Source organism: Eleutherodactylus coqui, chromosome 5 (genome assembly GCF_035609145.1).
Source record: "Eleutherodactylus coqui strain aEleCoq1 chromosome 5, aEleCoq1.hap1, whole genome shotgun sequence".
Taxonomy (NCBI): Eukaryota; Metazoa; Chordata; class Amphibia; order Anura; family Eleutherodactylidae; genus Eleutherodactylus; species Eleutherodactylus coqui.
In genome coordinates, this window is record NC_089841.1 from 197,532,169 (window position 1) to 197,544,468 (window position 12,300).

The 12,300-nt window shown below is 41.4% G+C and overlaps 1 protein-coding gene across 1 annotated transcript; it reads left to right on the top strand.

The window, feature by feature from the left end:
* Positions 1-874: 874 nt before the first annotated feature.
* On the top strand, positions 875-7,291 carry FITM1 (fat storage inducing transmembrane protein 1). Its single transcript, XM_066601993.1, has 2 exons — positions 875-1,372; positions 6,394-7,291. The coding sequence occupies exons 1-2, from the start codon at positions 1,179-1,181 to the stop codon at positions 7,010-7,012; spliced, it is 813 nt and encodes a 270-aa protein (XP_066458090.1). The 5' UTR covers positions 875-1,178; the 3' UTR covers positions 7,013-7,291.
* The last annotated feature ends 5,009 nt before the right edge of the window (positions 7,292-12,300 follow it).

Here is a 12,300-nt window from a genome sequence, read left to right on the forward strand (position 1 = left end):
GCTCCTGATCCCTCTCCATGTAAACTCTGCACACCTAGGACATATATATATGTCCTGGGGTGCTATGGGGTTAAAAAGCTGCAGGTTTCTATAGCAGCTATTCATGCAGTTTTTTGAGCCAAAGCCGGAAGTGGATTCAAAAGGAATGGGGAGTATAAAGGCAGGACGTATACTTATCCTTCCTGCTGGATCCACTTTTGGCTTTGGCTCAAAAAAACTGCATGAAGAGCTGCGGCTTTGTTCTAAAATACCCTATATAAACCTATATAAAGCGGGTCCAGAAGCAAACAAAAAAAAAAGGTATCTGTCATTAAAATCCTCATCTAATGGTTTGTTCAAAGACAGCCGGTTCATTGCTGAAATTTCTATGACTGGAAATCGGTTCTCTACACGTGGTTGTTCCTTCAGCATGTTCGTGGATTTACGCAAACCCTATTCAGATGAATGGGCAGTCGCAGAATTCACAAATCTGCCACGTGTCAATATCCCCGGACACTTCTCACTACATGTATACCTTCCAGGAGTCGTCACATGAAGGCATCTAAATGTCTTAAAACTGGGTCTCAAATTAGGGACGTTCGGTGGGATTTAATTTATCATGGGATACATTTGTGTTGTATAAACGCATTATTAATGCTAGTAAACATTGGGCAGGGTATTTGTTTACATGATAAACGTGTCATTGTAACTACATTTGTGATACAGAAGCTTAAAAGAAGAAAGAACAATCTTGGCTAGGCCGGTAGGTCACTGCCAGGTACTTTCCAAGATGCAGAGTGTATTTCATGGTCCTAGGCAATGTGAAATGGACAGGGTCACAGCGTCATGTGTGCGGGGCCTCAGCAGCTGATAGGGGGATGGGACCGGAGTTGTCCTTTCTGGGGGGTGAAGGGCAGGATAGCAGCTGTTCTGGAAGAGGTTTGTGTGCCGTTGGGGTCTGCTTGTGTGATTTGTGTCCGTTGCTTTGTGTCTTTTCTATAGGGGGATGTTATGATATCTTTTTGTACTTGTTTGTCTCAGAACTCTTTGTTAGGTTTTTCCTCTTTTGCCATTTTCTCTTTTCTTTCTGCAAGTATCTTGCATGTGTTCTTCCCATCTTTTTGTTCCCATTGTGATCTATTGATGTCACACTGTCTTCCTGATTGATTTGTCTACTAAGTCGCAGTGTGTATTCTCGCATGGCTGCTCTCAGCAACTGTATGAGTGCCCTTGTATGTCTCTGCTCGGAGATATGTGCCCGTATACTGGGCAGTGTTTGTATGAGACGAGGGTACCATTTGTGGCTGGCAGTTGCGGTCAGTGTGACTCCCTTCCTTCAGGAACTAAGTAACCCTCGGAGCATTTTCTCCAACTCCAACAACTTCTTCAATGTGTGAGTATATTTTTCACCTAATTCAATGTATGGGGAAAGAGATGTGAAATGAAGAACATTAAGGAATAGTTGGTTTTCATCTCCCTCTGTTTCCTGCTGATGTACTCCATGCCATTGTTTGTTTATGTCTTTTATTGTAACTTCACCCTAGTTTCATTCATTTCTTGGACGATGTCTTTAAAAGCATTCTGCTAAAATGAATGCTCTATAGTCTTTTCCCATTTCTACTAGCTGGGAGAATTCATTTATAAAAGTACTATGCAGCAGTGAGTCAATTTTAATTGCTCATTTAAAAGAACTTTTCACTTACTAATCCTTTGACGCCGTTATATACTTCAGCACATGTCATAGTTATTTATACTACCAAGCGGCTTAGTGCATGTTCATGCCAAATAGTCTCATACCTCCCAGCATGTCCCTTAGAAACTTAGACTGTGACATTTAAAGAGGGCCTGTCACGGGATATAATCAGCAGGGCTGGCTACATGGCCTCACTGACTCTATCCCCGTTTCTTTTTTCATATCGCCCCTTGACTGGCTTTTCTTTGTTCTGGCTTTCAATGTGTAAAATTGGGAGTGCCTGTTACCCATTTACAGTAAGCAATGAAGACAACCCACTTGACACACTGACAGCGCCAGGACCCAAATCTAAGAGCCCGTCTGAGCGACTGTCTCACATAAATATAGCAGTGTGCCAGTTTGCTTGGCTACCGTATATTTATAATCTTCCTTCAGTCATAGCTGGCTTCCAGCTTCAGGGAAGTTCCGACTATGCCTGTAACTACCCTGTTTCCCCGAAAATAAGACGCGTCTTATATTAATTTTTGCTCCCAAATATGTGCTATGTCTTATTTTCAGGGGGTGTCTTATTTTTCAATGCAGAAGAATTCCCATTTATTGATTAACAAAAAAAATGAACATTTATTACCGTATATACTACACAGAACCGTAGTTGTCACCACAAACCAATATAGCTAGACAAACTGTGAAAACAAAGCAAAAATTACTCAATGACAGTCATGTCATCATCTTCTGGCACAGAACATTTGCCTGACTCACATACAGGGCCACAAAAAATAAAAGCTGTAAAGTACCTGGCTCCCACACACTGTCTGGAGACTGTAATGCTCACCCCCTAAGGCTGGAAATGCACTCTGTGAGAACCCAGCCTTAAGAATCACACATATGGTTGCCTGACTCACACAATGCAGAAGTGCTGCGTTCTCATTCGGGTGGTTGCTAGAGAATCCCATGACATCAGTGATGACATCACAGGGGTTCCCTCTGCATGCTGGGGTTTGCAGACATGCAGAGAAGACACAATGTGCATCCTCTCTTTATTTTTGTGACTATAGACCACTGCTAACAGTGATCAGAAGAGAAGGATTTAGGTGTTCTGATTTCACACCGCCTTAAAATAAGTCCACAGTGTAGTCGGGTAGCAAGGAAAGCAAGTAGGATGCTCAGCTGCATAGCAGTATAGAGCTCTGGTAAGAGCACATCTGGAATACTATGTTCAGTTCTGGAGACCTCACCTAATTAAAAAAAAAAAGGCATTGAGAAAACAGAACAAATCTAAAGACAAGCTACAACAATGGTACCAGCTCTCAAGAACAAAACTGATCAGGAAAGACTTGGGGTCCTTTAAGACCTGCCGATTTGTTGTTTAAATAAGTGAACGATGTCCGAGTTCACTCTTACAGCCTGTTTATACAGGCAGATACATCTTTGGCTCATTGAAACAAGAAATCATTTAGTCATTCTCATTCACTGTATAAGGGAATGAGAACGATCGATATTTAATTAGTGAATGAGCCAACAATGATTTTTATGCCTGCATTAAATGAACCATGAACGTAAACCGAATGATTTGTATTTCGTCATTCGATTGTTGGCTGCGTTTAGACTGAACGATTATTGGTCATTTTTGCTTGTTTGAACAACAAACGTTTCATGTAAAAAGTCCTTTATCTATGTATCCTGGAGGAAAGAAGGGAGAGCTGGGATACGATCAAAGCGTTTACCCCTTAGTGATGACCAATATGTCTTTTTACTGACCTCACTAATAGGTTTTCAACCTCTTTTTAAGACGATGGCTTGGCTGACTACTGACAGGTTCCTGCTCTAACTTCTAGGAGAAAAGAAACCTCAGATCTTGGCACTTTAAACCCTTCCATGCCTCAATCAATAGTAAGTGCAGCAGGCTAAGGGTGTTCCTTCTTTCGCCCATTGACACCCCACAGTACGATTGCAAGGTACCAATTGGTTCCCATGATAGCTGGGAGCCTGACAAAGGTCTCCATGTCTACCATGTAACTCAGCCTATTAGACTGTCCCACGGAGTTTAGAAGGCTGCTGTCATGCTGTCATAGGTTTAGTAGAATGCACTACATAGGTAATGCAGTGTACTATCCTAACAATTGAACAATTGCGTCTCCAAGGGACTAAAAAAGAGCATAAAAAAAGTTCTATTAAATTTAAAGAAAAAAATCCAGCTTAAAAAAAATTACTAATTTTTCCCACAAAAACCCTTTTGTAAATGGATAAACTACCAACTACTAGAGATGAGCGAGCATGCTCATTTAGAGCAATTACTCAAACGAGCATCGCTTTTTTTCAAGTACCTGCCTACTCGTGCGAAAAGATTCGGGGGTCGGCGTGGGTGGACGGGGGGGGGGGGGGGGGGGGGGGGTTGCCTTTTCCTGTTTGAACCCCTGCTGGAATTTGACTATAAATCTGTGTATTAAAATCTTTGTACACAAAAATCTCCTTCCTGTTGTCCATTACTTCTGCTAAGAGAATTAGAGAGGTGCAGACCTTCTCTGTAAAGACTCTTATCTTCATTCCAGGCAGGGTTCTTCTTTGTTATCTATCATAATTTTATCAAACATCCCTTCATTCTATAGGGATTGGAGTTCAGGAAGATAATTTGAATTCTGGGAAGAGTAAAGAGTCGCTGTTAGGCCTCATGTCCACGGGCGGATTTTTGCTGCGGAATCCGGGGTGGGCGTCCGGCTCCAGATTCTGCAGCAATAATCCTCCATAGCATGCTATTAAAAAAGGATTCTTCGTGTACATGAGCAGAAACCAATTGTGGTTTCCACTTGTGGATGAAAAATCGCAGCATGCTGCATTTTACTGTGGTTCCTGCACGGATGACTTGCATTGAAGTCAATGGAAGCCGTCCGACCCGCAGCCCATCCGTAATTTGCATTTCTGTTCCCCTAAACTGTCACTGAATATTGGCTACACTGTTGCTTTTTGCTCTGACCATATATATTTTAGATATCCTCCAAGAGATGACATCCATGACCTTTCAGGCTATAGTTTCTACTGCATGCCCTCTTCTTAGCACCCACACCTAATTTAGAAACTTGCTGACATTTATATGGTGCAATCATACAGACGTTATCGATGTTACAGAAATGTTATCAAGCTCCATTATAGGTATTATGTTTAATGTAGCAGATTCTAATTATGCTCGAATAAACCTGCACATCTCATTTTAAAGATGTAGCTTTTTCTTTTGTGTCTTAAGCCAAATTTTGTCAAATATTTTATGTAGTTGTCAGTAGTAGCGGTTGGATCTCTCTGAAGGGGATCCCTTTAAATATTTCTATCTGTTAGAAGCCCTATTAATAGAGGGTAAATTTATGGGGGGCATTCCCAAATTGTTGATCATCTTTCATAAAATTCCTTATGACTACATAACAATTTTTGTAAATCCCTTTGTTTTTTCTAAATGTGGCAATCTCTTTTTCCTTGTGTAACCTGCTGTCTATGATCGGCCACTGCTGCTGTCCGGGTATGGTGGCCGCACTTGCATAGATCCAGTTATATTTTTTGAATGATCCTGGGTGGTTTCTTGGGAACACATATTCCTAGTGTGTGCTCAGTAGCTTCCTGGTCACCTCTTAGGTATGCTATATAGAAGAATGCAATACAATGGCTGCCACACATGCAGATTAGTGGGCACAGTGGGAGAGACATCATTTTATAACATGGAAAAACTTCTTAAAACACTTTATTTACAGAAGTCTATCTCAGACCAATGCTTTTACCTAGACAGCAGCTCATCATTTTGTTATATGTGATTACATCCAGGGGCATAACTATAGAGGATGCAGGGGATGCGGGATGCGGGCCCAGGAGCCTTATGGGGCCCATAAGGCCTCAGTTTTCCATATATGGAGCCCAGTACTATGGGGCCCTGTTACAGGTTTTGTATCGGGGCCCAGGAGCTTCAAGTTACGCCTCTGATTACATCACACTGTATAACATCTGTACAGAATAAATGAAGTATTGATTTGTATAATGAGCCTGCATGGATACACCAGAGTCCAGTGAGCTGCACCTCGAATCAGTGTCTCCATTTATTAACTTAGTATGCCCTAATAGGGTTTTTGAAATGAGTTTTCTAAACCAGACAATCTGCTTAAAGTATTCTTCTCCGTTATATTTGTGACAGCTCTGCTTTTTTCCTGTTTGAGGTAACTGCAGTGTTAAACCACATAGATTATATAAGGTAATACGTTCAGTTGCAGAACATCAATAATATAAGTATCAACTGATCAATATATATTAGATCAAAAATCGTTAGCTTGATGATCAGCATGTTTACAGATACCATTTTCCCCTATGAGTTAACAGACTGTACATTTCCTAAATAGTTTGTGCAATCCTTATGTCTCCCAAAGATCATAAGTAATGGAAAATATAAGGATAAAAGAGTTCATCAGGGCCCTGGACGCCTTTCTAAAGCGATACAATATTATATGTTATAATCATTAATGACTTCAGAAGGGTTGTTGATCCGGGGATTATTCCAATTGCCAAATTGGAGTCAGGAAGGAATTTTTTTTTCGCTTAAATGGGGAAAATTGGCTTATACCTCATTGTTATTTTTTGCCTTTCTCTGGATCAACATTGGGGGGTTAATGGGCTGAACTGGGTGGACATATGCCTTTTTTGGCCTTACATACTATGTCACTGTGTTTGACTCTCTTCCCCCCCTTTTACAGGAAATTTGTTAATTGCTCTTGTGGTTGGACATTTCTGCTCCTCTCTGGATTTGTTCTGCTGGTGTCTTTAGTACCCACTGGCTGTCCATTGCTCTCCCTGAGGCACCTTTCAAGGTTGGGAGTAAGTGCAGCTATTTGCCAAGGTATTCCTTACTTATTCCAACTCCTGGAGGATCTAACTGGTTACTGCCACCAACCAATGCCACCTGGTACACTACTACTCCATCGGCTGGAAACCAGGCACAGTTGTCAAGCAGAAGGGCACCAGTGGCGGGGTTACCATGTGTCTCCACAGATCTTCACACTGACATTGTGCAGTCTTTCTTTGGCTGAAGAACTGGCTGTGTTTGTGCGCTACTTGCGAAGAGGCTATCCAGCTGGCACTTCTCTGCGGTTAGTCTTCATGTTGAATGCCAGTCTTCTGGGGTTATACAATCTGCTTCTGGTCTCTACTGCACTTTATGCTCCTAACTATACTCAGACTGTTGTTGGAGCAGCCATTGGGACCCTGTGCTGGCACCTTACCTATCGCGGCTGGTTCCGTACACCCTATTCACCAGGACCACCTGGGTCTGGAATGTTTCCCAGATTAGGCGGAGTGAGAAATAAACTAGGGTGAAAAAAGTAACATTTTTACCTGGAACTGTATCCATTCACAATCCGTTTCCACTCAGGATTTTCTTTTACGCTAAATGAATCATTTGTCTTTGAGTCTATTAAACTATTTCAAAATAATAAGACTGTTCCCATCCCAACCTGGAGCGCCAACTGGTATCAGAATGACTTTCACGGCAAAAACATTACAGGGCATTGTAACGGTTAAAAAGATAACTGGAGAAAACATTTCTTTCTTTCTCATTTAGTAGAAATACAGAATAATAAAAACGAACTGTGAAAAAGCAAACTAAATACTTGCAGCATTTGGTTATTGTCAAATTTAAGACCTATTTAGGGGGAATTCAGAAATTGAAAAGATGCTGTGGATTCTGCACTACAATGCTGTGGCGATTTATAGCACAATACATGGATAGGATGTTCAAAATCCCATCCACCGGTAGTGGAAATGTCAACATGAAATTCCAGGCATGCTACAGATTTTCAAGTCCGCAGCAGAAATGCTGCAGATTTTCGTAGAGAGCTCACATTAAGCTGTGGGAAAATCTGCACCTGTCCTTAAAGGGGTTGTCCACTTGCTACTGTTTTACACAGTTTGTGTCTAGTTCTAGGACAGGAAATCATACAATTTTCTAATATATATGTATTTAAAATTCTGCTTGTATACCTTTCTTATAGCAGTGCAGTGGTCTGTAGTTGTAAAGTACAACAACTGGTATAGTCTGTCCATGGTAATGGATGTCCTTCATGTGACCCACCAAACATATTATGTGACCCCTGGTATTCAACTGATACTGATCAGGTATCTAGTATGGGAATAGTAGATTACTGAGGAACAGAACGCTCACAGTATTCTACATGGAGCGTCTCATCATGCCCATCAGTGTCTCTTTAGAAGAAGCATTTATACTCTTCTCCCTGTCTCCTTGGTGTGGTGTTTTTTTGTGGGGGGTTTTCAGTTGACTTTATTAGAAACATGATGGCATTAATTGGAGACAGTTGTGTGCTTTTTAACCATTAATGACGTTACCTGTTAAACACACATTAGGTCTGTTACCCGTGTCTGTTGTCCTCTTGCTGTTCTGGGCGGACCCAGGCGTCATGCTGCTCCTTCTGTCTAAATGTACTTGTTTCTTCTATTTTCTATCAGCACTGAAGGAGGTAACCAGTTTCCTTGCTGTTAGCACAGCTGCAAGGTTAATGGGCCTTACTCTCCTATTTAAGCAGGGCTGATGCACATCCTCTTTGCCTCAGTATTGTTGGGTGTTTGTTTCAGACACCCAGCAGATCTAGGTCGCCTGTCTCAGGACTGTTTGGTCTATGTGGTCCTTTATCTGTATCTGTCTATTCTTTATGTTCTTTGCATTGTGCTTTAGCCTGTGTGCGTTTGTCCATTTCCTTCCAGTCTGTGCATCATTCATGTCTCTGTTAAGTCAGTCCTGTTCTGTGTGGCCTGTGTTCAATACATCATTACTGTGTCCAGTCAGGGATAGGTAGCCCTGAGGTTTCAGCGAGGGGCCGTTCTTATCAGGACGCCTACCCTGCTTTCAGCCAGGGGTCTTCCAATCTTCCTGATTAACTAAGGGCAAGATTCCCCATCTGAGATTGCCTTGCAACTAGGTTCAGTTGCCAGCCACACCAGGTCTCGTCCAAAAGCCAGGCTGGTTGGTTAGCACAGTGGGTCCACAATCAGAGTCCTTAACAACACACACGCCTTCTCCAGATGATGTTGTAATGGTAATAAAGTTAACTGAAAAAAAACACTACCACACAGAGGAGACAAGGAGAAAAATATACGAGTTGTTTCTCCACGGACGCTGACAGATATGATGAAACACTATAGGTATTAATGCTGTGTGAGTTTTCTGCCTCTCTGTAATCTACTGTTCAATCTATTAGATACCTTATCAGTATCAGCTGAATTCCAGGGGTCATATGACTGATGTCCATTATTATTAACAGTTCAGTCCATGGACTATACTATCCAGGGGTTATTCTGACTGCCATTATGGAGTGAGGAAGGAAATTTTTCCCCCCAAGTGGGCTAAATTAGCTTCTGCCTCATTCGTTTTTTTTGCCTTCCTCTGGATCAACAAGGGGGATGGATACAGGCTAAACTAGATGGACATTGTCTTCTTTCAGCCTAACATACTATGTTACTATGTACTGTGCTATTGGGGCCACTTCACTGGTATAAGAAATACATGTGAGCAGAATTTTAAATGCATGTATATCAGAAACCTGCATACTTTACTATTTTATAAATAGATAAACTGTAACAACAGTATAAAATGGATAATCCCTTTAAGTGTTTTAAAGATTTGGCTGAAATACTATAAGAACTACATTATTATATTAATAAAATAATATATTAGTTTTGATTGTGCCTGACAAATCTTCACTGAAGGTCTGTAGAAAACATGTATTTTAGGTGTCCAATGCTATTGTTTTTTATGTAGATACAGTAAGTGGCAATCATGGTATGTTGCAGCTGCTTATCTCCCTTGCTCCACAGACTATTATCAGGGGTCTACAGCACGTGGAGCCATTCATTTAGAAAAGACCCCATTTCTTGGTGTCCCACATGTGTCAAGCCAGTTTTGGTCCAGTGTCATTGAGTTCAGTCCCTGGTGCTCCAGCATTATAATACCCAGCCATATCTGGTGACCAAACACAATACATTGACTTGTCTTTGATGATTTAGTGATTGCGACACAGTGTTTGACAATCCATACTTGTTGATCCATTATTCATTGTCCTTCCCAAATGATCCTCCGATTTAGTGTCCATCATTGGCGATCCAATGATTTTCTTTGTTCCATCTGTGGTCTAGTGGTTATCTTTCATCCATCAATTCACTATTATAACAGTAACTATAATATAACTAATACTATATATACATACTGTCATAACAATAACTGCTAATTATTTTGCTCAACTGGAAACATCCTAAAAGGCTGAAGACTGAAGAGTCTTGAATTCATGAGGTCGGTAATCTAATATATATGTAAAATAACTGCACAGCTCAATACAGAAACTCACTGACAATTTTAAGATTATTATAAGAGTCTCTCAAAAAGCATTAAAATTATGAATTTCCTCAGTAGCCAATCATTCATCTTCACAAAACACAAGCTAGCAGAGACAGATTTTTTTGAAGCAGTTGATCAGCATTCATTACTTTGTCTTTCACAGACCAAGAATCGCTTATGGGACAAATAATCGTAACTATGATCATTCGTCCCCATAGGCTGGCTGTACATCTCCCCTTTCAGATGGGGAGATATACAGATGATTAGGGAGCATTTTTATGCTTGCTGAATGTTGACGATAAGCCACCAAATGAATGAACAAGGATTGGTAATTCAATGACAATTTTTAATGGGAGCTGTGCCTGCATTACCAACCAGGGCCACTGCAATGCAGAGAGAGCTGCCAGCTCCATCCGCACTGACAACAGGCCAATAAAAGCTCATCGTTGGGTGTCCCAAGTGATGGTTCCCCATCGAACAACTGTTGATGAACTTTCCTGAGGATAGGTCACCATTAGTTAAGTCCTGCAGAATCCCCTTTAAGGCTGTGTTTAGGACAGAGCTTTAATAATACAGAATTATGTTACAACATGGTCCTTTACTTAGGAACAATCACACAGGTGTGTTCACCACTCTACCTGCCTGGTCTCTCAGAGGAAGAATTAAGCTCATGGAGTATTCCCATCTTGTAAATTGATGAGGACATATCGCTAGGCTATGCCATCACTTTATGATCCATGGGCCTCCACCCTCTGAAATCCAAGTGATCTTGAGAATAAAAGGGCTGAACTGTTTTTACTGTCATGGCTCCCAGACCAACAGCTGTGCAGTTCCCTTCACAGATGGCTGTCAATGAGTGCCTCTGTGCGGAAGACTTTGAAGGGGATGCAGCACTGACTTAGCTTACCATCAGTAGGTGTCCCGGAGGTTGGACTCTTTCCGATTTATAAAGTGATGGCATATCCTAGTGATATGGTGTCAATTTACAAAATGGGAATATCCTTTAAAATAACATGAGCCTAATTTTTGCCACTGTGGGTTTAGGGGGACATAGTGGTCAACGTGCCTTTATGATTGTTACTGGAGAAAGGACTATGCGACCTGAACTTAATGCAACTGCGACACAACAGTTACGGATAATCCAACTTCTTTGGATTTTGATTGCAATTTGCATACAACTTTTTCCACCACAGACATCAATGGGACTGCAAACTCATCTAAGGTCTGTGCTGCGAGAAAAGATAGGATCTGACTAAAGATGAACGAGCACGCTCGTTTAAGGCTGATGCTCGAGCGAGCTTCGTTTTTTTTGAATAACTGACTGCTGCGGCAGGGAAGAGCGGCGGGGAACGGGGGGGGGGGAGTAGTCAGTTACTCAAAAAAAACCGAAGCTCGCTCGAGCATCAGCCTCAAACGAGCGTGCTCGCTCATCTCTAGACCTGACCTATCTTTTGTGCATGCTTTCCATAGACTCCTATGGGAGCTGGATAACACACACCACGCACCTTCAATCCTGTGAACGGGCTAATTAAAATAGCTGGAATTCACACGATCCTTAGTGCAGCACAGCTGTGATCTTTTCACGCACCTAAACTGCGCTAAAACCACACTGGTATGATCAAGCCCTAAGTCACGTGACTGTTATTTTCCTGCAATTTGGCTGTTATTGAACAGCCAAAAACAGCTCTGAAACCGTTGTGGAACACGTATAGCCCTAGCCTCAGACATGGTACTATACTGCACTGTGTACAGATGCACAAACTGCAACCGTAATGTTTCACATAATACCGTATTGTATTAACAGCGTTCAGTATGTGTCCTCTGCTACAAGCAGTGAATGGAAGCAATGATTAAAACATGTCAACAGGCACATTTTAGTACAAGCAGCTTTTTAACGCTTTGTAAGGCTGGATTCCCACAGGGCAGAATTTCCGTGTGGACTTTCTGCATGGAAATTCTGCCTGTAATTTTTATCTCTGGATAAAGCAGCAAAGTGGATGAAATCTGCAAAAATCTCGCCCACTGAAAGATCCGAAATCTCAAAAGAGAGATTAAAAATACATTGACTCTTACTGCATATTACAACTACTAGCAGTTCAGGCTCTTTGTGTCATGAATCCATTTTTGTCTCTATAATATGTATTCTTGCTCCATGTTATATACAGTGTATTGGCCAACCGCCCTACAGAGACGCACTGATGTGTGCAGTTTAACCTCTTCATCTCTGCAGATTTCTAGTGAACACAGCCTCCTTATCTAG